General features: G+C 42.1%; 1 protein-coding gene across 1 annotated transcript in view; it reads left to right on the forward strand.

Annotated features, from left to right (window-relative positions):
• Nucleotides 1-24,936, forward strand: part of ilvbl (ilvB (bacterial acetolactate synthase)-like) — a 104,591-nt gene that overhangs the window by 2,510 nt on the left and 77,145 nt on the right. The window contains exons 3-4 of the mRNA XM_063038597.1: nt 6,957-7,084; nt 14,043-14,181. Of these exons, the coding sequence (XP_062894667.1) occupies nt 6,957-7,084; nt 14,043-14,181 (267 nt within the window). The remainder of the gene's footprint in view (nt 1-6,956; nt 7,085-14,042; nt 14,182-24,936) is intronic.

Raw genomic sequence — 24,936 nt, forward strand, 5'->3', positions numbered from 1 at the left:
CAGCTAGAAATCTTGGTACATATTGGCACCAATGACATAGGTAGACAAGGTGAGGAGGTCCTGAAGGGAGATTTTAGGGAGCTAGGTAGAAAGCTGAGAAACAGGACCCCCAGGGTAAACAACAGGAAATCTGCAGATGCTGGAAATTCAAGCAACACACATCAAAGTTGCTGGTGAACGCAGCAGGCCAGGCAGCATCTGTAGGAAGAGGTACAGTCGACATTTCAGGCCGAGACCCTTCGTCAGGACTAACTGAAGGAAGAGTTAGTAAGAGATTTGGGAGGGGGAGATCCAAAATGATAGGAGAAGACAGGAAGGGGAGGGATGGAGCCAAGAGCTGGACAGGTGATTGGCAAGGCCCCAGGCAGTCCTTCCAGGTGAGGCGACACTTCACCTGTGAGTTGGCTGGGGTGATAAACTGCGTCCGGTGCTCCCGATGTGGCCTTCTATATATTGGCGAGATCCGACGCAGACTGGGAGACCGCTTTGCTGAACACCTACGCTCTGTCCGCCAGAGAAAGCAGGATCTCCCAGTGGCCACACATTTTAATTCCACATCCCATTCCCATTCTGACATGTCTATCCACGGCCTCCTCTACTGTAAAGATGAAGCTACACTCAGGTTGGAGGAACAACACCTTGTATTCCGTCTGGGTAGCCTCCAACCTGATGGCATGAACATTGACTTCTCTAACTTCTGCTAATGCCCCACCTCCCCCTCGTACCCCATCTGTTATTTATTTTTATACACACATTCTTTCTCTCACTCTCCTTTTTCTCCCTCTGTCCCTCTGACTATACCCCTTGCCCATCCAATGGTTCCTCCCCCCCCCGTCTTTCTCCCCGGACCTCCTGTCCCATGATCCTCTCATATCCCTTTTGCCAATCACCTGTCCAGCTCTTGGCTCCATCCCTCCCCCTCCTGTTTTCTCTGATCATCTTAGATCTCCCCCTCCCCCTCCCACTTTCAAATCTCTTACTAACTCTTCCTTCAGTTAGTCTGATGAAGGGTCTCGGCCTGAAATGTCGACTGTACCTCTACCCCCAGGGTAGTAATCTCTGGATTGCTGCCTGTGCCACGCATCAGTGAGGATAAGAATAGGATGGCTTGGCAGGTGAATACGTGGCTAAGGAACTGGTGCAGGGGGCAGGGGTTCAGATTTATTGATCATTGGGATCTCTTCTGGGGAAGGTATGACCTGTACACCTGAAGCAGAGCAGGTTCAATATCCTTGTGGGAAGGTTGGCTAGAGTTGTTCAGGAAAGTGTAAACTAATTTGACAAGGGAATGGGAATTGGAGTGATGGTGCTGAAGATGAGGCAGTTAGCTTACAAACAGAGGCAATGTGTAGTGAGGAGAGGCTGTTGATAGGGCAAGATTGCAGTCAACAGGATGAGTTGCAACATAAAAGGCAGACAAAATCGAAAACGGGTGCCTACAGGCCAGAAGGTGCTATATTTGAATGTGCGCAGTATACAGAATAAGGTAGATGAACTTACAGCACAATTGCAGGTTGGCATGTATGATGCTGTAGGCGTCACTGAATCACGCTTGAAGGAAGATTATAGCTGAGAGCTTAGTGTCCAAGGATACACTTTGTATCGAAGGATAGGCAGGAAGGCTGAACGGGGGCGGTGTTGCTCTGTTGGTAAAAAATGAAATCAAATCATTAGAAAGAGGTGACAGAGGGTCAGAAGGTGTTGAATCATTGTGGATAGAGCTAAGGAACTGCGAGGGTAAAAAGACTCTTGATGTGTGTTGTATAAAGACCTCCAAGAATGTGGTCTACAAATTACAATGTGAGATAGAAAATGCATGCCAAAAGGGCAATGTTACAATAATGGGGGACTTCAATATGCAGGTAGATTGGGAAAATCAGGTTGGTGCTGGATTCCAAGAGGGAGAATTTCTAGAATGCCTTTTTAGAGCAGCTCATGGTTGAGCCCATGAGGGGATCAGCTATTCTGGATTGGGTGTTGTGCAATGAACCAGAATTGATTGGAGATTTTGTAAAATAACCCTTAAGGGTAAGTGATCATAATATGATCAAATTCACCCTGAAAGTTGAGAAGGAAAAGCTAAAGTCAGATGTATCAGTATTACAGTGGAGTAAAGGGAATTACAGAGGCATGAGAGAGGAGCTGGCCAGAATTGATTTTAAAAGAACACTGGCAGGGATGATGGCAGAGCAACAACGGCTGAAATTTCTGGAAGCAATTCAGAATGTACAGAATATATTCATCCCGAAGAGGAAGAAGTATTCTAAAAGCAAGATGACAGAACCGTGGCTAACAAGAGAAGTCAAAGCCAACTTAAAAGCTAAAGAGGGGGCATATAACAGAGCAAAAATTAGTGGGAAGTTAGAGGATTGGGAAGCGTTTAAAAAGCAATAGAGGGCAATTAATAAGTCTTTAAAAAGGTAAAGATAGAATTGAAAAGTGAGCTAGTAAATGAAAAAGAGGATACCAAAAGTTTCTTCAGATACTTAAAGTGTAAAAGAGAGGCAAGAGTGGCTATCGAACCGCTGGAAAAAGATGCTGGATAGGTAGTAATCAGGGACAAAGAAATGATGGACGAACCGAATAAGTATTTTGTATCAGCCTTCACTATGAAAGATGTTAGCGGTATGGTGGAAATTCCAGGTGTCAGGGGTCATGAAGTGTTGAAGTTATCATTACTAGAGAGAAGGTGCTTGGGAAACTGAAAGGTCTGAAGGTAAATAAGTCACATGGACCAGATGATGTACACCTCATGGTTCTGAAAGAGGTGGCTGAGAGATTGTGGAGGCATTAGTAGTAATCTTTCAAAAATCACTAGATTTTGGCATGGTTCTGGAAGACTGGAAAATTGCAAATGTCATTCCACTCTTCAAGAAGGGAGAGGGGAAGAAGAAAGGAAATTATAGGCTAGTTAGTTTGACTTCAGTGGTTGGCAAGATGTTGCATCGATTATTAACATAGAAACATAGAAAATAGGTGCAGGAGTAGGCCATTCGGCCCTTCGAGCCTGCACCGCCATTTATTATGATCATGGCTGATCATCCAACTCAGAACCCCACCCCAGCCTTCCCTCCATACCCCCTAATCCCCGTAGCCACAAGGGCCATATCTAACTCCCTCTTAAATATAGCCAATGAACTGGCCTCAACTGTTTCCTGTGGCAGAGAATTCCACAGATTCACCACTCTCTGTGTGAAGACGTTTTTCCTAATCTCGGTCCTAAAAGGCTTCCCCTTTATCCTCAAACTGTGACCCCTCGTTCTGGACTTCCCCAACATCGGGAACAATCTTCCTGCATCTAGCCTGTCCAATCCCTTTAGGATTTTATACGTTTCAATAAGATCCCCCCTCAATCTTCTAAATTCCAACGAGTACAAGCCCAGTTCATCCAGTCTTTCTTCATATGAAAGTCCTGCCATCCCAGGAATCAATCTGGTGAACCTTCTTTGTACTCCCTTTATGGCAAGGATGTCTTTCCTCAGATTAGGGGTCCAAAACTGCACACAATACTCCAGGTGTGGTCTCACCAAGGCCTTGTACAACTGCAGTAGTACCTCCCTGCTCCTGTACTCGAATCCTCTCGCTATAAATGCCAGCATACCATTCGCCTTTTTCACCGCCTGCTGTACCTGCATGCCCACTTTCAATGACTGGTGTATAATGACACCCAGGTCTCGTTGCACCTCCCTTTTCCGAATCGGCCACCATTCAGATAATAATCTGTTTTCCTATTTTTGCCACCAAAGTGGATAACTTCACATTTAACCACATTAAATTGCATCTGCCATGAATTTGCCCATTCACCCAACCTATCCAAGTCACCCTGCATCCTCTTAGCATCCTCCTCACAGCTAACACTGCTGCCCAGCTTCGTGTCATCCGCAAACTTGGAGATGCTGCATTTAATTCCCTCATCCAAGTCATTAATATATATTGTAAACAACTGGGGTCCCAGCACTGAGCCTTGTGGTACCCCACTAGTCATCGCCTGCCATCCTGAAAAGGTCCCGTTTATTCCCACTCTTTGCTTCCTGTCTGCTAACCAATTCTCTATCCACATCAATACCTTACCCCCAATACCGTGTGCTTTAAGTTTGCACACTAATCTCCTGTGTGGGACCTTGTCAAAAGCCTTTTGAAAATCCAAATATACCACATCCACTGGTTCTCCCCTATCCACTCTACTAGTTACATCCTCAAAAAATTCTATGAGATTCGTCAGACATGATTTTCCTTTCATAAATCCATGCTGACTTTGTCCGATGATTTCACCGCTTTCCAAATGTGCTGTTATCACATCTTTGATAACTGACTCCAGCAGTTTCCCCACCACCGACGTTAGGCTAACCGGTCTATAATTCCCCGGTTTCTCTCTCCCTCCTTTTTTATTAAGGATGAGCTGTCAGGATACTTGGAGGCACAGGATAAAATAGGCTGTAGTCAGCATGGTTTCCTCAAGGGAAAATCTTGCCTGACAAATCTGTTGGAATTCTTTGAAGAAATAACAAGCAGGATGGACAAAGAGAATCGGTTGATGTTCTGTATTTGGATTTTCAGAAGGCCTTTGGCAGGGAGCCACACATGAGGCTGCTTAATAAGCTATGAGCCCATGGAAGGATTCTAGCATGGATAAAGCAGTGGCTGATTGATAGGAGGCAAAGAGTGAGAATAAAGGGAGCCTTTTCTGGCTGGCTGCCAGTGACCAATAGTGCTGCACAGGGGTCTGTGCTGGGACCGATTCTTTTTACGTTATATGCCAATGATTTGGGCGATGGAATTGATGGCTTTGTCGCAAAGTTTATGGATGATACAACGATAGGTGGAGGGGCAGGTTGTTTGGAGGAAGCAGAGAGGCTACAGAAGGACTTGGATTAGGAGAATGGGCAAAGAAATGGCAGATGGAATACAGTGTTGGGATGTGTATGGTTATGTACTTTGGTAGGAGGAATAAAAACGTAGACTTTTTCCAAACTGGGAGAAAATTCAAAAATCTGAAGTGCAAAAGGACTTTGAATTCCTAGTGCAGGATTCCCTGAAGGTTAATTTGCAGGTTGAGTCTGTGGTGAGGAAAGCAAATGCGATGTTAGCATTCATTTCAAAAAGACTAGAATGTAAAAGCGGGGATGTAATGTTGAGATTTTATAAAGCACTGGAGTGAGGCCTCACTTGGAGTATTGTGAGCAGTTTTGGGCCCTTTATCTTGGAAAGGATGTGCTGAAACATTGGAGAGGGTTCAAAGGAGCTTCACAAAAATGACTCCAGGATTGAATAAGTTGTCATATAAAGAACTTTTGATGGCTCTGGGCCTGTATTCACTAGAATTCAGAAGAATGAGTGGTGACCTCATTAAAACCTATTGAATGGTGAAAGTCCTTGTGGAGAGGATGTTTCCTATGGTGGGAGAGTCTAAGTCCAGAGGACACAGCTTCACAATAGAGCGGCATCTTTTTAGACTGGAGATGATGAGAAACTTTAGCCAGAGGGTGGTGAATCTGTGGAATTCTTTGCGGCATGCAGTTTTGGAGGCCAAGTCTTTATGTATATTTAAGGCAGAGGTTGATAGATTCTTGATTGGTCATGGCACGAAGGAAAACAAGTGGGAAGGCAGGAGATTAGGGCTGAGAGGAAAATTGTATCAGCCATAATGAAATGGCAGAGCAAACCCAATGGACCAAATGGCCTAATTCTGCTCCTATATTTTATGGTCTTATGCTCGTAACCCAGAGACAGCCAGTTCTGGTATCCAGGTATTCTTGATGTTCTAATGAACCTGGAATTCATTTGCTTCTACTTGCTTGTTCAGTAATTTTAAAGGTTCATCACTTAAAATAAGCATTAATCTCAGCACCCATGCTTAAAAATAATTCTGTATGTTCTTTTCAGTTTCTGTTGAGGGAGAATGATCCCTCTGTATTTTAAAATTGAGACTTAGATTGACTTAATAGACAGTATGCTTTCAGCATGATTTCAACCCTACTTAGTATACTTTTCCTGCTGGATGCTGGATGAAATTTGGTGTTTCTTTATTGCATATACTAAAATCTAAATGTTGTAAACAAGCAGCAGGTCAGGCAGCAAGAAGAACTGAACAATTCAGGGCAAAAAAAAACCCTATGCCAAAATGCATATGTTTTTTAATGTAATCGCTGGGCTTGCTGAATGCTTCCAGCATTTTCTGTTTGCTGCCACTGAATTTTCATTTAATGATGTAATGCTACAATTATTGCTATTAATGCATTTATTTTAACTGGTGCTCTGCACCAGGGGATCTGGTCCTGAATAAAAATAGCTTATAAACTGAGCACAACATACCATGTGTTACAGGCTCAAATTTCTTTTATGAGGGCGTGATTTCTTGAAAATATTACAGGCCTCTTAGTTCGCTGTGTCGTTGTTTAAAGACGACTGTTCCATAACCTCTGCACCTTGCATATCCAAGTATAGTTGGATATTTTGTAACTTGAAGCTATTCTTCAGTGAATAGAATGATCAGACTTGCTCAAGATACAAAAGATAAAAAGAGAATAAATTGGGGAAAAATGTTCCTCATAAATCCTGACTTTATTTTTCCCAGTTACACAATCTGAAGACCTGTAACATTTATTTAATGCATTGCAATTGACAGCTGCTGTTGTGTACCTTTTAGGTTAGACTCTGGCATTATCAGCTGTGTAGATCTTGTATAGTCCTTCCACTGTTCTGCTCACTCTTTGGTCTTCATAATCTCACTGTTGTCTGCAATGCATATAACAGATCTGGCAGTAATGCCTCTGACTGAAAAGATAAGTGGGCAGCACACCAATCACTCCCTAGATATGTCCCATGACCTGTAAAAAGAACAAACAGAAGTGCACATAAACATGGGAGATGAAGTTAATGTCAGTGCCTGTGGGAGTCTGCTGTTGTTTGCGCTGTTGCAAATGTGTTCAATAAAAAAATCTGCCTTTCTGTTTCAGGTTCAATTGGTGTTGCTGCTGTAACAGCTGGTCCTGGTTTAACAAACACTGTGACTGCAATTAAAAATGCCCAGATGGCAGAAACTCCGGTGCTGCTTATTGCGGGTGCAGCTGCAACCCTTCTGCAGGTGAACTGGATGTTTAATTGTATATTTATGGCGAGCGGTGGATTTAGTGTCACAGGGATTTAGTGTTTCATGGATAGAACTTAAAACCATGGTAGTTGTTTCAAAGAAACACACACAAAATGCTGGAATAGCCCCACAGTTTAGACAGCACCTATGGAAATGAATAAACTGTCAACATTGAAAGGAAGGGAGAAGAAGCCAGAATAAGGAGGTTGGGAAAGAGGAAGGAGGACAAGCTCGATGGTGATAGGTGAAGCCAGGTGGATGGGGGAAGGGGGATGAAGAAAGAAGCTGGAAGCTGATGGGTGGAAAAGGTAAAGGGCTGGAAAAGAAGGAATCTGACAGGAGAGGAGAGTTGTCTAAGGGAGAAAGGGTGATATACAGTTGAGGAGAAGGGAAGAGTTAAGAGGACCAGAGTGGGGAATTGAAGAACAGGGAAGAGGAATAGAGGAAAATTTACCAGAAGCTGGAGAAATTGATGTTTGTGCCACCAGGTTGGAGCCTGCCGAGATGGAGTATAAGCTGTTGCTCCTTGAACCTGAGAGCGGCCTCCTTGTGGCAGTAGAGGAGGCCGTGCACCGACATGTCCGTGTGTTTCTGGTGGCTGAATCGAATCAGGAGTGAGAGAGGAGGCAACTCAATGAGATTTTTAAAAAAGTGTTCGTAGGTTTTTGGCATTCTTCTGGTGGCCCAATCAAACTGGGAGGAATGAGAGAGAAGGCTACTCACAAGTCTGAGTGAGATTTAAAAAGGAGTGTTTGTGGGCTTTTGGTGGTTTCTAGTGGCCTAATCACACAGCATTCATTAGCAAGGGCAAATAAACATAAGGTAGGGACAAGTGGAGTAGCCATTGTGTGAGTGGATCACTGGATAGAGTAGGGAGGCTTTGGCTCATCAGCCTTTGGTGAAGTACGTATTTGGTAAGTTTCTTCTTCATTCTTTATCTGTTAATACATAGCGCAGTGAGGGTGGATCGAGGAGATTGGGGAATTCTAGGAGATCTCCAATCCTCTGGATAATCACACCTGTGCCTGTTACATCAAACTGCAGCTCCTCAGTAAATGTAATAAGGAACTGGAGCTGCAGCTTGACGATGGGAAACTGAGGAGATGATGGATAGGGGCTACAGGGAGATAGTCACCCCTGAGTTGGAGGAAGCAGATACCTGGGTGACTGTCAGGAGAGGGAAGGGAAATGAGCAGCCAGTACAGAATATCCCTGTAGCCATTCACTTCAATAATAAGTATACCGTTTTGCATGCCGTTTGGTTGGGGGGGAAGTGACCTACTGGGGGAAGCTGCAGCAACCAGGTCTCTGCCACTGAGTCTGGTGCTGTGGCTCAGAAGGGCAGTGGGGGAGAAGAGGACTACAGTTGTGATAGAGGATTTTATAGTTAGAGGAGTAGGCATGAGACTCTGTGGACACGATAGAGACACCCAGATGCCATGTTGCCTCCCAGGAGCCAGGATCAGGGATGTCTTGGGTTGGGTCCACAGCATTCCAAAGGGGAGGGTGAGCAGCCGGAGGTCGTTGTATGTATTGGCACCAATGACATGGGTAGGAAACGGGAGGAGGTCCTGAAGAGAGAATTTAGGGAGCTAGGTGGAAAGCTGAAAAGCAGGACCTCCAGGATAGTAATCACTGGATTTCTGCTTGTGCCACACACCAGTGAAGGTAAAAATAAGATGATTTGGCAGATGAATGTGTGGCTGAGGAACTGGTGCAGGGGGGTAGGGTTTTAGATTTATGGATCATTGGGATCTCCTGGCGAAGGTATGAACTGCACAAAAGGGATGGGTTACACCTGAATCTGAAGGGGACCAATATCCTTGTGGGCAGATTTGCTGGAACTGTTGGGGAAGGTTTAAACTAATTTGGCAGGCAGATGGGAATCTGAGTGATAGGGCAGAGGATGGGGCAGTTGGTATACAAGCAGAGGTGGTGTCGTGAGACTGTCAGGAAGGATAAGCAGATGATGGGGCAAAATTGCAGTCAATGGGATGAGTTGCAGTGTAACAGAGGGACAAAATCGAAAAGGTGACAAATACAGGACTGAAGGTGTTGTATTTGAATGCACGTGGTATATACAATAAGGTAGATAAACTTGTAGCACAGTTACAGATTGGCAAGTGTGATGTGGGCCAATCTGTAACTGTGCTACGAGTTTATCTACCTTATTGTAATGCTGAGGATTTATAAGGCACTGGTGAGACCTCACTTGGAGTACTGTGAGCAGATTTAGGCCCTTTATCTAAGAAAGGATGTGCTGGCATCACAGAGGGTTCAAAGGAGGTTCACAAAAATGATTCCGGGAGTGAAAGGCTTATCAAATGAGTCTTTAGTGGCTCTGGGCCTGTACTTGCTGGAATTTAGAAGAATGGAGGGTAATCTCATTGAAGCCAATAGAATGTTGAAAGGCCTTGATAGAGTGGATGTGGAGAGGATGTTTCCTATAGTAGGGGAGTCTAGGACCAGAGGGCAAAACCTCAGAATACAGGTACGGCCATTGAAAACAGAGATGAGGAGGAATTTCTTTAGCCGGATGGTGGTGAATCTGTGGAATTTATTGTCACAAGTGGTTGTGGAGGCCAGATCATTGGGTGCATTTAAGGCGGTGGTTTGTAGCATTAAAGGTTAAGGGGAGAAGGCAGGTGAATAGGGTTGAGAGGGAAATGGATCAGCCATGATCAAATGGCAGAGCAGATGATGGGCCAAATGGCCTAATTCTGCTCCTATGTCTTATTGTCTTACAGTCTTGTGTCAGAATGGGGATTGGAATTAAAATTGTTGGCCACCAGGAAATTCTGCTTTTTGCAGATAGAGCGCAAGCGCTGGACAATGCAGAACCCTATCTAGTTTTTTTCAATAATTATTTCAATAATATTTGTTTCAATAATTAAATGGGTCATTGTCCCAGGAATTTTGCATCTGGCTGGCATTAATTATGAGCTGTTTTAAGTGGTGTCTAGAATATAAATAATTTTTTTTAATTTTAGAAGGGATATTATAAATGTCATTTAGGAAAACTGGATCTCTTTACGTTTCATGATGGTACTCTTGATTTGTCTCACTTTACCTATCTATATACTACTAAATCTCTCGTGCTCTGTCTGTTTGTGACCTCCAATTAGCGCAAACGGTGCATTACAGCGGCACTTTTTTTGGCTAAATCGAATTAAAATGCGCTAACTTACAGAATGCAGACAAAGTTCAAGGTTATATATTCGTATAAAATTGCTCATTTGCAAAAATCAACAGGCTCCCTTTCACCCAAGAGCCAATCCACCATCATGGAAATCGGGATGCGACAGCCTGATGCACGCGAACGGCCAGCCTCAGCAGCGACACCTACCACAGCAAAAAGGCAGGGCAGCTCTATTTCAAGGGATCACATTCTGCTAAACACCATCAGTATGTGTAGGATTGGGACAGATCTAACTGCCACCCATCAATAAGAGATACTTAAATCTTATTGTAATGACGTACTTTGAGACACCCATAAAACCCTTTGCTGCAGTCAAAGGACAGCAGTGACTATATCATGTCCATTTAGGAGAGCGCCAACCACATCACCAAAAATAATCAGCATCCTTTGGTGTTAGTGCTTCGCATCTTCTATCCAGCATTAGGGTAAAAAAAAAAAAAATGGTCAGCCTAATTATGCTGCGTGGAAAGGGAAGGGGAACATTATGGTCAAGAGATGACGCCAAACGTTGTTGGGAAGCGGCAAGGAGAGGGAGAGAACAAGAATCAGATGAGGCCAGGGCCGCACGACTCCAGGATCAAAGAGTCAGGACAAAAAAAAAAGATGAGAGAAGAAGAGACAGAGGAGGAGAGGCATGCACGACTCCAGGATCACAGACAAACAATAAATGGCAGAAGAGATGAAGAGATGGGGGATGAGAGGACTGCACGTCTCCAGAATGACAATGAGAGGCACAAGGATAGCAGATAAATCAGAAATAATGCCAGCAAGTGTGTCCTTCGTTAAACGAGGAGGAACTATATTTGCTTTGCTACGCGTCATTCTTCTTTAATAAACAGAGGTTTTCTACTTCAGTTTCCAAAGCAAAGCGATACCAATAGCATTCAGGAAAATTTAATGTTCATTCTGGTCACATCAGACTGCACTATCCTTCTCTCAAAGGGTGCCCCAACGGGTCACCCCGTTGTCTAGTTTGTCTTTAAAACCAATGAAAATTGAAGCTGTAGTTGACAAGTGTATGCAATCATAATACATACTCTTCATACAAGATCTTTAGCATTTTAGTCAGTTTTGCATAAAAGTACAAAGGTTTCAGTTTCTCTGGTAAACTGCATAAAGTTTATATTATATAGGGCAGTTATGTTTGGAATAATACCAATGATCAAGACAGCTCCTGTGACTTTTATTAATTACGAGGAAAGTGGGTGGCAAGATCAATATGATTGAACTGTGTCTGCAGTTGTTAAATACAGACAGTGTTTTCAATGCAGTGAACTGTTCAAAGGTATTTCGTAGAGTATTATCAAGCAAAATCTGTTTCTATTCTACGTTAGCATTAAGAAAAGAGATAACAACAAGTGCGCACTGAATTTTAAATGGAAGTAAACCTGAAGCTATTCTAAGGATAATAAACCATTCCACTTTAACTGAACTAGCAATTCTTCTGCGCTTCATGCCCTTCTTTGGAATTCGACATAATGAATCAATAATTTCTTCAATAAAAACAAAATAAATAAGCCAGTTCTAAAATCTGCAGACAAATCGTCGCAAACTCCACATTATCAACACTGTCCGCATCAGAGACTGGAAAAGGAAATGTGATTGTGTATGATCATGAAATTTACTTAACATACCAACGAGGTAGAGGGTGACACACTTTTGTGCGCAGTTTAAGTTCTTTTATGTGCTGGTAGCAAAAGATGTGTGTGTGTGCACACATTAGAGGGAACATTGGTAAACAGTCAGAATCGCCTGTATCCTTTAATGGCAAGAACAATTGCATATTCTAGATCTGAAGCTTTCCACCTTGGGGTAGAAATGTGAGACACCAAGGAACATTCTTTTAAGGTTGGGAAGGGGAGTTTAAAGGTGATGTGAAGGGCAAGTTGTTTGCGCATGTGTCTGGAATGGGTTATCAGGGTTTGTGGAACCAGACACTTTGGAGTTTAAGAAGCTTTGAGATAAACACATGAATATAATAGCAATGATACACAGAAAGCGGGCATTTAGTATAAATTAGCATCAAGAGTGGCGCAACATTATGGGTCAAATGTCCTGTCCAGTGCTGAACTGTTCCATGTTATATTTTGAGATAAGTGGTCAAAGAAATTAATATACTCAGAAGGGACAAAGGAGGAAAGAAGTGAAGAAATTTACTAAATGAATTCCACAATTTTGCATCTACATAGAAGGTATAGCAATCAAAATTAGGGAGAAAAAAAGTTCAGTGAGTGCCCAGCTTTGGTGAAGTGTAGATATCCTGGAGGATTTCAGGACTGGTGAAGATTACAAAAAAAAAGTATGGTGAGTCCAAACATGGATGTGAATTTTAAATTGAAGACAATGTCAGTTGAGATAAAGGTCATGGAAGTAATGTGTGAAGTGAACCTTGTGTGAGTTACCTGTATGGATTTGAGAATTTGGGTTTATTACAAAGAGTGGAAGGTTTCCCAAGTTTCACTTTTGTAGCATTACAGAAAGTTACACATATTGTTTCAATGTCTGGAGTATAACTTGTACGAGAACTTTTGCTTCTGTGAAAATTGGTTCTTGCAGATGTTCTGCAAGAATATGCTCTTGAGATAAATAATTAATGATATGGCTTCAGTGGTTAGAGTGGTGCTAGATATTAGCTGAGCAGCTTAAGTGGATTGTTCCTGTTGAATAACTTGTTTTCATAAACCATCTTTAACAAAGAAAAGTCTGATCAAAATGGGGTAAATGTATTCCAGGACTTATTGGGTGAGGTGATTAAAATTTGAAATGAACTTTAGAAAAATTCTTGAAGAGGAAGAAGGAATTTTGGATAATTTGGGGAAAAATTGCTAAAGCTTGAAGCCTAGACAAGTGAAAATAGTATGTAGTAATTTTGAAGAAGCTGATATCAGTGCACTATAGAATGAGTGGCTTTTAGTGAATGCTTATCAATTGGAGATGGTAAGGATGAGGTTACAGAAATACAAGCACAAGAGAAATTTCAGGCTTGCCCTGGGAGTCAATATAGATCACAGCCCTATGACAATAGCCAGGGTGGATAGAATAAATGTCCCTCTTTTAGTTTTAAAGAGCTGAGGGATGAGAGGTTTCCAAGAGATCATTGGTGTAATTGCCTGAAGCTCCAGAAGTCCTGAATGAAGATTTCATCGAAGTTAAGTGGAAGTGCTTGACATTATGGAATATTTTGAAGCAGAATGAATGGAGTCAGAAACTTGAGGTCAGGACATGTTGCTGTAAACAATCTGGTTTGCTCTGAGATTGTGGCCAGGGATATGGATGGAGCTACTGTGGGATTTTTAAAGCACTGGCCTGAGCAAATCATTTCAGTCTACCCAATTAAATAGAGGAAACTTTAGCTCAGTGAAGCCAGGCCATTAATCTGACAGTGCACAGGCACTGGAGGGATATAAAGAAGTAGTGTGCTGATTTTAGTAAACATCATTACTGCTTCAGTGTATTAGTGAAGTTAATCCCATGTCAATTAATGAAGTCACCAAGATAAAAAGTATTCATAGGTGGAGTCCCATGTTAGCTTCACGAGAAGAGAAATCATTGCTGACATATTTGAATATAGTTAATGTAATCTAAAGAGAAACTCCCCCACAAAATTGCATGCGTGTTTATTGGTGATAAATGTTGTGATCAACTGTGTCAACTGTAGACTGTTTAAAGATGGTCATGTTTCATGGCCACAGTTAGTAAATCTCAGATAAGCGCTTGGTTAAGACATTGTTGGTATTTCTATTTGCCTTCTAGGGCCGAGGTGCACTGCAGGATATTGACCAGATGTCACTTCTCAAGCCACTCTGTAAATTCTGTAGTACAGTTCGTACAGTCCGGGACATTGTTCCAGTTCTCCGGAAGGCTATTGCAGTGGCTCAGTCTGGAACTCCGGGTACGAAATCGAACTAATTCACTAGCTATTAGAAACTGCTTTCTCAATCACAAGTGCCAAAACAGCAAAAGTAAATTACTTTAAAAAATCGCGATCTGAGGGAGAAAGGAGACAGCTGATGTTTGGATCGATACAATTCTATTTTGTTTTCTTTTTTGGGGCATAATTATTACACTCTTATTTTTCCCATTTCCTCTTCATCCAGGCAATAAAAAATAAAAGCAGGGTAAAGCAGGAGTTAAGGCAAGATTACAATACGATAGGGTCTTTTAAGAGACTCCTGGATAGGTACATGGAGTTTAGAAAAATATAGGGCTCTGGGTAACCCTAGGTAATTTCTAAAGTAAGTATGTGTTCGGCACAGCATTGTGGGCCAAAGGGCCTGTATTGTGCTGTAGGTTTCCTATGTTTCTATGTTAATCTTTTTCTATTTTAAACCTACTATAGAATATCCTGTTGTCTTAGCCCTGGAAGGGTGCAGGCTATGGGCAGGCAAGTAGGTGGGTATGCAGATATTGGAAGTTCAATATTTAACAAATTAACTGTGAAAACCCATTGTTCATATAAATTATCATAAGCGTTGGAAAGATTCCTATGGGGAAAATGGCTATTGTTGGTTTTAGGATAAAGTCGTATTTATGAAGTATAGTGGTTAGCATAACGCTTTATAGTACAGGCGGCCCGGGTTCAATACCCACTGCTGCCTGTAAGTAGTTTGTATGTCCTCTCTGTGACCGCGTGGGCTTCCTCCGGGTGCTCCATTTATTTTCCTCCCACAGTCCAAAGTCGGACTGGTTAGTAGGTTAATTGGTCATTGTAAATTGTCCCATGATTAGGTTAGAATTAAATTGGAGGATTACTGGGCAGTGTGGCTCGAAGGGCCTATTCCATGCTGTATCTCAATAAAAATAAATAAATTCATTGAGAATGTTATTCAATTTGGAAGTCAGTGAGAGAAAGATTACTTGGTAAATTGATTTATCATTATCAAATGTATAAGGATACAGAGAAGAATTTACATACTAATCATGCAGATCATTTGATTGCAAAAGTGCATTGAGATAGTACAAGATAAAATCAGTGGTGGCACCAGAGATTTTTTCTTGCTGGTGCTACAGTGGGGCTGAATTATTCAGTGATGGTGCTGAGGGATGTACTCTATGGTAATACGTATTCACAAGGCCAGACGCGTGGCGTACAAAAGTCAGTTTCAAACATCATGTGCCTACTATTAATGCCACTGTTGATTCACAAGCAACAACAATGATAGATCTAATATAGAAGTGAACTGTGACAGTGTCAACAGCATCGGAGACGACCCGGGCTACACAGAGCATAAACAAACAAACAAACAGAGCATCCGACCCACAGCGCACAACGTGAATCACGCACCAATCCTGCAATCAGCGTCAAATGCATGCTTTTCAACTGAAAAACACAACACTAACCCACAATGTCCACTGCTATTTGCATTACATAGACAGACAATGCCAAAAGATACACCGTTATTAAAGTCAAATAAAGCAAACAACAGTTGCAAGGCTTTACCAGGATTTGGACAAATCGTACTCTGACTATGTAATACCTCAATTAATTCGGCTACTGAACTTAAAACAAAAATCAACAGAATCACCACTTAAAAGTCTAAGCAAAACCAGTAGGCTTAATAGCAGGAAATGTAATATTTTAGGATTTGCAGGAAACATAAGGATTATGGGGTATCTACCACAAAATAATAATTAAAATCAGCATTAGTCTTGGCCCAAATTAAAAAAAAAAAAATCAACTGCACTCACCATTAATGTTTTCAGGGAAGCACAATCCGTCTGTTGTTGTGATTGGTGGTGAAAGCATCAATGATTTTCTGGATGGCAAGTGCCTGGTCCTCTGGCTGTTTATGGCCAACAGGGCCAAGCTGCTGTTCCGAGCATCAGCGCTGCTATTCCTTGGGTAGTTTTTGAGGCATCTGAGGCAAGAGAAACTCCGTTCGCATGAGGCAGTAACAGGCAGAGTCAGTGATATGCAGATTAGTTTGTATAAATCTATAAATGTATTGCAGTAGGGTCTCATTAGAGCTAGAAATTCACTGTCTGTCCTTGCTTTTGTTTTGTTTCCAGTAGACGCTGAACCTGAGGTAGCTCTGCAGTCAGGTTCACTTCAGTCACTCCATAGTATTGGGCCATTGGCCAAAGACATTTCTTGTCTAGGAAGAACTTGTGTTTGGGACTCAATGCTGAGACTCCAGTCAGAACACCCCCAGTCTCAATTAAGAATCGTCTTTTCATTTCAGTCAGAAGTCTGTCTATAACCGGATAGAAACAGTGCTTGCGAAGGTCGTCAGAGGATGTTCAGTTTGGGCCTCAACAACAAAATCATGTAGGCGGCGGGGTGGCTGGGCCTGCCTCCTTTCATGTGGTCTGCTCTGTATACCGGCCTTGACGCACAGGTCCCTAGCTCTTGTCTGAATTTCACTCCATGATTCCTCTCCCGGTTTTGCTAAGAGTGGATCGATAATAGACTGAGCCAAGTTCACAGCAGATGAAAGCTCCAAACTGGGAGATTGTAGCTGGTCTGACATGAACTTGGTGACTCGGAATAAATCCTCAAACAGAGTGAGAAGTAAAGCAAACTGCTCATCAATTGGTCCATTTACAGCTCTGGCCTCCGTTTTCCTCCGTGCATTTGGTTGACCCATAATATCCTGTAGTGTAGCTAGAATGACGGAGTGATCTCCTTATAGCCCACAAAGCTGTGTATCTGACAATTTCTTCAACTCCAGAGTTAATCAACTCTGTGCAGTTGATTCCAGTTCTCTCTGTTTCTTCATGAAAAGATTGTGGGCAACAGAGTTTGAAAAAAAAAGTTGTAAAGCAGCTGCACAGTTTCAAAAAACTCACTGGCCTGCTTGTTGTACATTGCTCACAACATCCACTAAAACATGGTTAAGTCTGTGAGCATGGCAGTGTATATATAATGCCTGTGGGACCTCTTTCCTGAACCTCTCTTGTACCCTGTTATTGCACCCGGACATCACTGCCACCCCGTCATAACACTGACCTATACATGCGTTCTCATCAATAACACACTGGGTGAGTGTCTGTTCAATGATTTTAAGAGGCGTCTCTGCGTCCAACCCTTCTGCTGGAGTGAAGTGCAAGAATTCTTCAAGCACTGTTTCGTTATTCAAATACTGCACCACCACTGATATTTGCTCCTTTTTACTCAAGTCTTTACTTTCATCCACCATGATGGCAAAATATCCAGCCTCCTTGATTTCTGCACTTATTTGACGTCTGACCGTATCTGCCATAATACCCACAATTTCATTTTGGATATCGTAATGAGTGTTTTTTGCATTTCCAGGATTGTCCTCTTTTTTTTTTAGCTACAGTCTTATCAAACTGCCTAATTACACTGAGCAACTCAACAAAGTTTCCCCTATTGCCAGATCCATCATTCTCCTGGTGTCCTCACTGGGCAATGCCTTGGCACGCAGTATAGCGTAGAGACTCAACCACTGCTCTCATATACTCACGATTTTCTTGGACAATCTTTGCATGTCCTTTATCAAGCATATTTCCCAATCTTGAACTGTCTTGTTTTCTCAATCTGAATTCGGCCCATGCCTCCATAGCAAACTTATGAGCTGCGCTTACATGGTGGGTTTTGAAAGCTGTTGTAGATTTCCACCAGTTGCAGTAACCAGTGACACTGAAGGTAGACTTGGAATGGAATCTTTCCTCACTTGCGGACTCCTGTTTCTACTGCTTTACTTGCCTTATATTTGTGACTGAGGCTCAGCACAGCTCCAATGCCATATTTAAGTTTGCTCTTGACACCAGTATCATTGGCTGAATCAAAAATGGTGACAAATCAGCATATTGGAGGGAGAATGAATATCTGGCTGAGTTGTGACACAACAACAACCTCTCACTCAATGTCGGCAAGACCGAAGAGCTGATTATTGACTACAGGAGGAGGAAACCAGAAGTCCATGAGCCAGTTCTCATCAGGGGATCAAAGTTGGAGATGGTCAGCAACTTTAAGTTCCTTAGTGATATCATTTCAGAGGATCTGTCCTGGATCCAGCACATACATGCAATCATGAAGAAAGCAAGGCAGGTTCTCTACTTCCTTAGAAGTTTGCGAAGATTCGGCATGACATCTAAAACTTTGATAATCTTCTATAGATGTGTGGTGAAGAGTATATTGACTGGCTGCATCATGGCCTGGTGTGGAAACACCAATGTCCTCAAATGGCAAATCCTACAAAAAGTTGTGGAGACAGCCCAGTCCATCATGAGTAAAGCCCTCCTCATCATTGAGCACATTTGCGCGGAGTGTTGTCACAGTAAAGCAGCATCCATCATCAAGGACCTCTACCACCCAGGCCATGCTCTCTTTTTCCTACTGCTGTCAGGAAGAAGGTACAGGAGTCTGACCAACACCATCAGGTTCAGAAACTGTTGTTATCCCTCAACCGTCAGGCTCTTGAACCAAAGTGGATAACTTCACTCAGCTTCACTCGCCCCACAACCTATGGACTTACTTTCAAGAACTGTTCATCTCATGTTCTCCATATTTATTGCTTTTTTATTATTGTCATTATTTTTTCTTTTGTATTTGCAATTTGTTGTCTTTTATTCATTGGTTGCCCATCCTGTTGGGTGTGGTCTTTCATTGATTCTATTATATTTCTTGGATTGACTGTGTATGCCTGCAAGAAAATGAATCCCAGTTGTATATGGTGACATATATGTGCTTTGACGATAAATTTACTTCGAACTTTTTCTGCACTAACCCTTAATTACCTTAATATCCAACAGACAAATATACTCAGCACCTAAGTTTATGGAGTCTACTTGGGTAGAGAATTCCAAAAATTCATTATTCTCTAATTAAGAAATTTCTCTTCATCTCTGTTCTGAATGACCATCCCCTTATTTTAAGTCTGTTAACCTGGGTTCTAGGTGCTCCATTGAAAGGAAACATTATCCCAGTATCTATTGTGTCAAGCCCCATGACATAGAGTACAGCACAGGAACAGGCCATTCAGCTCACATTGTTGTGCCAAACCAGCTAAAAAGCAAATCAAAGACACTCAAGCACTAATCCCTCCTACCTCCACCATGTCTATATCCCTCTATCTTCCTTACATCCATGTGCCTATCCAAACATCTCTTAAAAGCCTCCAATGTATACCAGGCAGTGCACTCCAGCCATCCACCTCTCTCTGATTTAAAAAAAACACTAACCCATCATATCCCCTTTGAACCTACCTCCACTCCCCGCCTACTCTATCTACGCCTCTCATAATCTTATAAGCCTCTATCGGATCTGCCCTCAGTCTCCGGCACTGTAGAGCAGCCTTTCTCAACTTTTTTTGACCTGAAGGAACCCTTGAAATAATTTTCAGGTCCTGGGGAACACCTGTCTAAAAATAATTATATCTACAGCTCACAGTACGTTATCGTGATTAGTAAGTTGTAGATATAATAATCCAAAAATAATTGTCAATGCTCTTTTGAGTAGAGAAGGAATTTTTAGCCAATCTTTCTTGGGGGAAAAATAGTTGAGCTTAGCTTGTCTTTCTTAAAATTGATCTCTCTCTTCCCCATTCATAAACTTTAAAAACTCATAAGGCAAACATAATAAAGTTGTTTTAAATAACTGGCTTAAGCCAAAATGGGATTTAATTTTTCTAAGGGTAGGCATGGTAGATTTAATTTACATAAAGGTTGTAAATTGATTTTAATTAATACTGTTTACAACATGAAAATTTATGGACAATGTTGAATAGAAACATAGAAAACCAACAGCACAATACAGGCCCTTTGGCCCACAAAGTCGTGCTGAACATGTCCCCACCTTAGAAATTACTAGGCCCTCTATTTTACTAAGCTCCATGTTCCTATCCAAAAGTCTCTTAAAAGACCCTATTGTATCCACCTCTACCACTGTTGCCGGCAGCCCATTCCACACGCTCACCACTCTAAGTAAAAAAACTTACCCCTGACATCTCCTCTGTACCTACTCCCCAGCGCCTTAAACCTGTGTCCTCTTGTGGTAACCATTTCTGCCTTGGGGAAAAAGCCTCTCATCATTTTATACACCTCTATCAGGTCACCTCTCATCCTCTGTCGCTCCAAGGAGAAAAGGCTGAGTTCACTCAACCTATTCTCACAAGGCATGCTCCCTAAACCAGGCAAATCCTTGTAAATCTCCTCTGCACCCGTTCTATGGCTTCCACATCCTTCCTGTAGTAAGGTGACCAGAACTCAGCACAGTACTCCAAGTGGGGTCTGACTAGGGTCCTATATAGATGCAACATTATTTCTCCACTCCTAAATTCAATTCCACAATTGATGAAGGCCAATACACCGTACGCCGCCTTAACCACAGAGTCAACCTGAGCAGCTGCTTTGAGCGTCCTATGGACTCGGACCCCAAGATCCCTCTGATCCTCCACCCTGCCAAGAGTCTTACCATTAATACTATATTCTGCATTCATATTTGACCTATCAAAATGAACCGCTTCACATTTATCTGGGTTGAACTCCATCTGCCACTTCTCAGCCCAGTTTTGCATCCTATCAATGTCCTGCTGTAACCTCTGACAGCCCTCCCTACTATCCACAACACCTCCAACCTTTGTGTCATCAGCAAACTTACTAACCCATCCCTCCACTTCCTCATCCAGATCATTTATAAAAATCATGAAGAGTAAGGGTCCCAGAACAGATCCCTGAGGCACTCCACTGGTGACCGACCTCCATGCGGAATATGACCCGTCCACAACCACTCTTTGCCTTCTGTGGGCAAGCCAGTTCTGAATCCACAAAACGATGTCCTTTTGGATCCCATGCCTCCTTACTTTCTCAATAAGCCTTGCATGGGGAACCTTACCTTGCTGAAATCCATATACACTACATCTACTGCTCTTCCTTCATCAATGTGTTTAGTCACATCCTCAAAAGGTTCAATCAGGCTCGTAAGGCACGACCTGTCCTTGACCAAGCCATGCTGTCTACTCTTAATCATATTATACCTGTCCAAACATTCATAAATCCTGCCTCTCAGGATCTTCTCCATCAATTTACCAACCACTGAAGTAAGACTCACTGGCCTATAATTTCCTGGGCTATCCCTACTCCCTTTCTTGAATAAGGGAACAACATCCGCAACCCTCCAATCCTCCGGAACCTCTCCCGTCCTCATTGATGATGCAAAGATCATCACCAGAGGTTCAGCAGTCTTCTCCCTCGCCTCCCACAGTAGCCTGGGGTACATTTTGTCTGGTCCCGGCGACTTATCCAACTTGATGCTTTCCAAAATCTCCAGTGCATCCTCTTTCTTAATATCTACATGCTCAAGCTTTTCAGTCTGCTGCAAGTCATCACTACAGTCACCAAGATCCTTTTCCATAGTGGATACTAAAGTAAAGTATTCAATAAGTACCTCTGCTATTTCCTCCGGTTCCATACGCACTTTCCCACTGTCACACTTGATTGGTCCTATTCTTTCACATCTTATCCTCTTGCTCTTCACATACTTGTAGAATGCCTTGGGGTTTTCCTTAATCCTGCCCGCCAAGGCCTTCTCATGGCCCCTTCTGGCTCTCCTAATGTAATTCTTAAACTCCCTCCTGCTAGCCTTATAATCTTCTAGATCTCTATCATTACCTAGTTTTTGAACCTTTCGTATGCTCTTCTTTTCTACTTGACTAGATTTACAACGGCCTTTGTACACCACGGTTCTTGTACCCTACCATCCTTTCCCTGTCTCATTGGAATGTACCTATGCAGAACTCCACGCAAATATTCCCTGAACATTTGCCACATTTCTTCTGTACTTTGCCCTGAGAACATCTGTTTCCAATTTCGTGCCTGATAGCCTCATAATTCCCCTTACTCCAATTAAATGCCTTTCTAACTTGTCTGTTCCTATCTCTCTCCAATGCCATTGTAAAGGAGATAGTGATCATAATTCTATCTCCAAAATGCTCTCCCACTGAGAGATCTGACACCTGACCAGGTTCATTTCCCAATACCAAATCAAGTACAGCCCCTCCTCTTGTAGGCTTATCTACATACTGTGTCAAGAAACCTTCCTGACCACACCTAACAAACTCCACTCCATCTAAACCCCTTGCTCTAGGGAGATGCCAATCGATATTTGGGAAATTAAAATCTCCCATCATGACAACTCTATTATTATTACACCTTTCCAGGATCTGTTTCCCTATCTGCTCCTCAATATCCCTGTTACTATTGGGCGGCGTATAAAAAACATCCAGTGGTTATTGACCCCTTCCTGTTCCTAATCTCCACCCATAGAGACTCTGTAGTCAATCCCTCTATGGCGTCCACCTTTTCTGCAGAATAGTAAAGTTACTAAAAACCATAAGCCAAAGCAATATGAATAAAAATATAGCCTAAGGCACAATCTTATACAAGGCTTTGAAAAAACGTTTTCTTACTAAGTGACGTGATCAGGCTCAAGTATAGGCCTAGGACTGCAGCAAAATGTTCGTTGCTTTCCTATGAATGGCAGGATACTCTCCTTTCATAGAAATCCAGAGCTTGTCCAGGGGCAGGTCAGTAAATCTCATCTTGAGTGCATGATCAGACTACAGCTCTCAATGTTCTTCCTCTTTTCTCAAAGTCAAGTTCTCAGGCTGAGCAGAATATTCAGAGAAAGGGTCCCTCCCCCAGTCATACACTTGTGTTGAAAGGGAGGAAAAGTACTGTTCAAATTTGTTCTGCAGTTCTTCCAGGTGGTTGACAATAAGACTTGAGACTTTCTGATATCCTTCCTCACTCTCAAGCCCAAGCAGCAATGGAAACATTTCAAGGTTTCCTTTTGCAATGTAATTTTTCCAAAGACTCAGTTTCCTTTTAAATCCAACAATCTTGTTACTTGAAGTCAAAGCATTTTCTCTGGGGTCTTGCAGAGATTTGTTCAACTGGTTCATATGATGAAAAATGTCTTAAGTAGATTGGTTTCCGCAGCTATTCTTCATCTTCAAAGCACTCAGTGAAATCTGGCCTACTATTTTCTTGCAAGTACTCCTGCAATTCACCTTTCAGCTCAAACACCCTGTTGAGAACTCTTCCACTCTTCCCCTGCTAATCCACCAGATTTCTGCATGTAGCAGGAGACTGGTGTGCTCTTTGTCCAGGTTTTCACGGTTTTTAAAACATTCTCAAGTGAACTGGTGTTTGTAGCCTCATGCAGAACTTTTCTCATTTCATCTCCAAGAGTTTTTGACATCAGCACCTCTCTGTGAAGAAAGCAGTGTGTTGTGACAATGTCAGGATTTTCTTTTTTTTTTAACAAGAGAAACAAAACCTCTCATGGAGCCAACCAGTGATGGGGCACCATCAGTACAGATGCCAACACAGTTCCTCCAAGACAGACCTTTTGTTTCGAGATATGAAGACAAAGCATTAAATATATCTTGGCCTTTGCTTGTTTCGGGCAACTCTTTGCAACAGAAAAGGTTTTTTTGAATTTACAAATCTTACAAATGCTACAACATGACATTTATTGTTGAAATCGGTTGACTCATCAACTATTGTTTTTCGGTTTATCACACAAAACCGCTTCAGCATCATGTGACATGTTATCAATACATCACCTTATCGTACTGTTTGAGAGTGAAACCTTATCAATTTCTCATATTGCATCTTGTTGTAGCATTTCACCCACTATAATTTTACTTTCTGGCATTATTGGATTCTCACTAACTGTGTGACTTTTCCTTTTCTAGGTAATAAGTTCTGCTACCAAATAACTTGCTTCCTGAGTTTTTTTTTTACTGACTGTGACTTTATTACCAAAAGCTTTACTTTGTTTTGAGATTACAATAGCTTTTTAAAATAATCAGCACTTTTACATGTCATATGGCTGTGATTTGTAGTTAAGTGTCTTTTCAATTTTGCTGAAGCCATTGCTGCATCTGTAAGTTGTTTGCCACAGACTAGGCACAATGGAATAGGACAACTTGGATCACCAGTCCATGTAAAACCCATTTATAAGTAGATTTCATTGTAAAGATGGACCTTGTTTTTGTCTGTTGTTGCACTAGTGCAGTGAAATGACTCAGAAAGTTGTAATTCTTCATCATTAACCTTATCAGAATTGTCTTTAGGCTTAAGCTGAGACTCCTCTTCCATCTCACACCTCTAACAGAAATCGCCATATTGGACCATCAAACATGTCTGTAAAACACAGGGGTTAATAAAATATAAAAAAGAATGGCATGATAAATAACTAAATGAGAAAACTGCAAAAAATATGAAAATTTCACAATACAATTCACTTCTAGCTTACACAATCCATCTTTGGCAACAACAGCAAAGCAGCAAGCCAGCAGCTGAGTCATGACGCGTAAAAATTCCTTCTTTAGAATGAAAATTTCCCTCCAATTTTCTTCTACACTAGTAGAGTTTGTTTGCTCCCATAAGTCAGTTGGTGGTGCGTAAGGGGAAGTTGGTGAAGGTAATTTGGGAGGGAGAGGCTGACGTCACAGCCCAAGTTGGGCGAGTCCACTTAATGCTCGGAAAACGCATTTCATGCTCCTCATCAGCCTATCGTCCTTCCCTCTGTATGATACAGTGCTCACTATCAATCTACTGTCCTCCCCTCCGTGCAATACAGCGCTCACCAGTTATCAATGGCCTCCCCAATCTCATGTCAAAAACTGAGAATGGACTCAACCAAATAAACATGGTTCTACTGCGCACTGCTGTC

The sequence above is a fragment of the Mobula hypostoma genome, chromosome X2 (genome assembly GCF_963921235.1).
Source record: "Mobula hypostoma chromosome X2, sMobHyp1.1, whole genome shotgun sequence".
NCBI lineage: Eukaryota > Metazoa > Chordata > Chondrichthyes > Myliobatiformes > Myliobatidae > Mobula > Mobula hypostoma.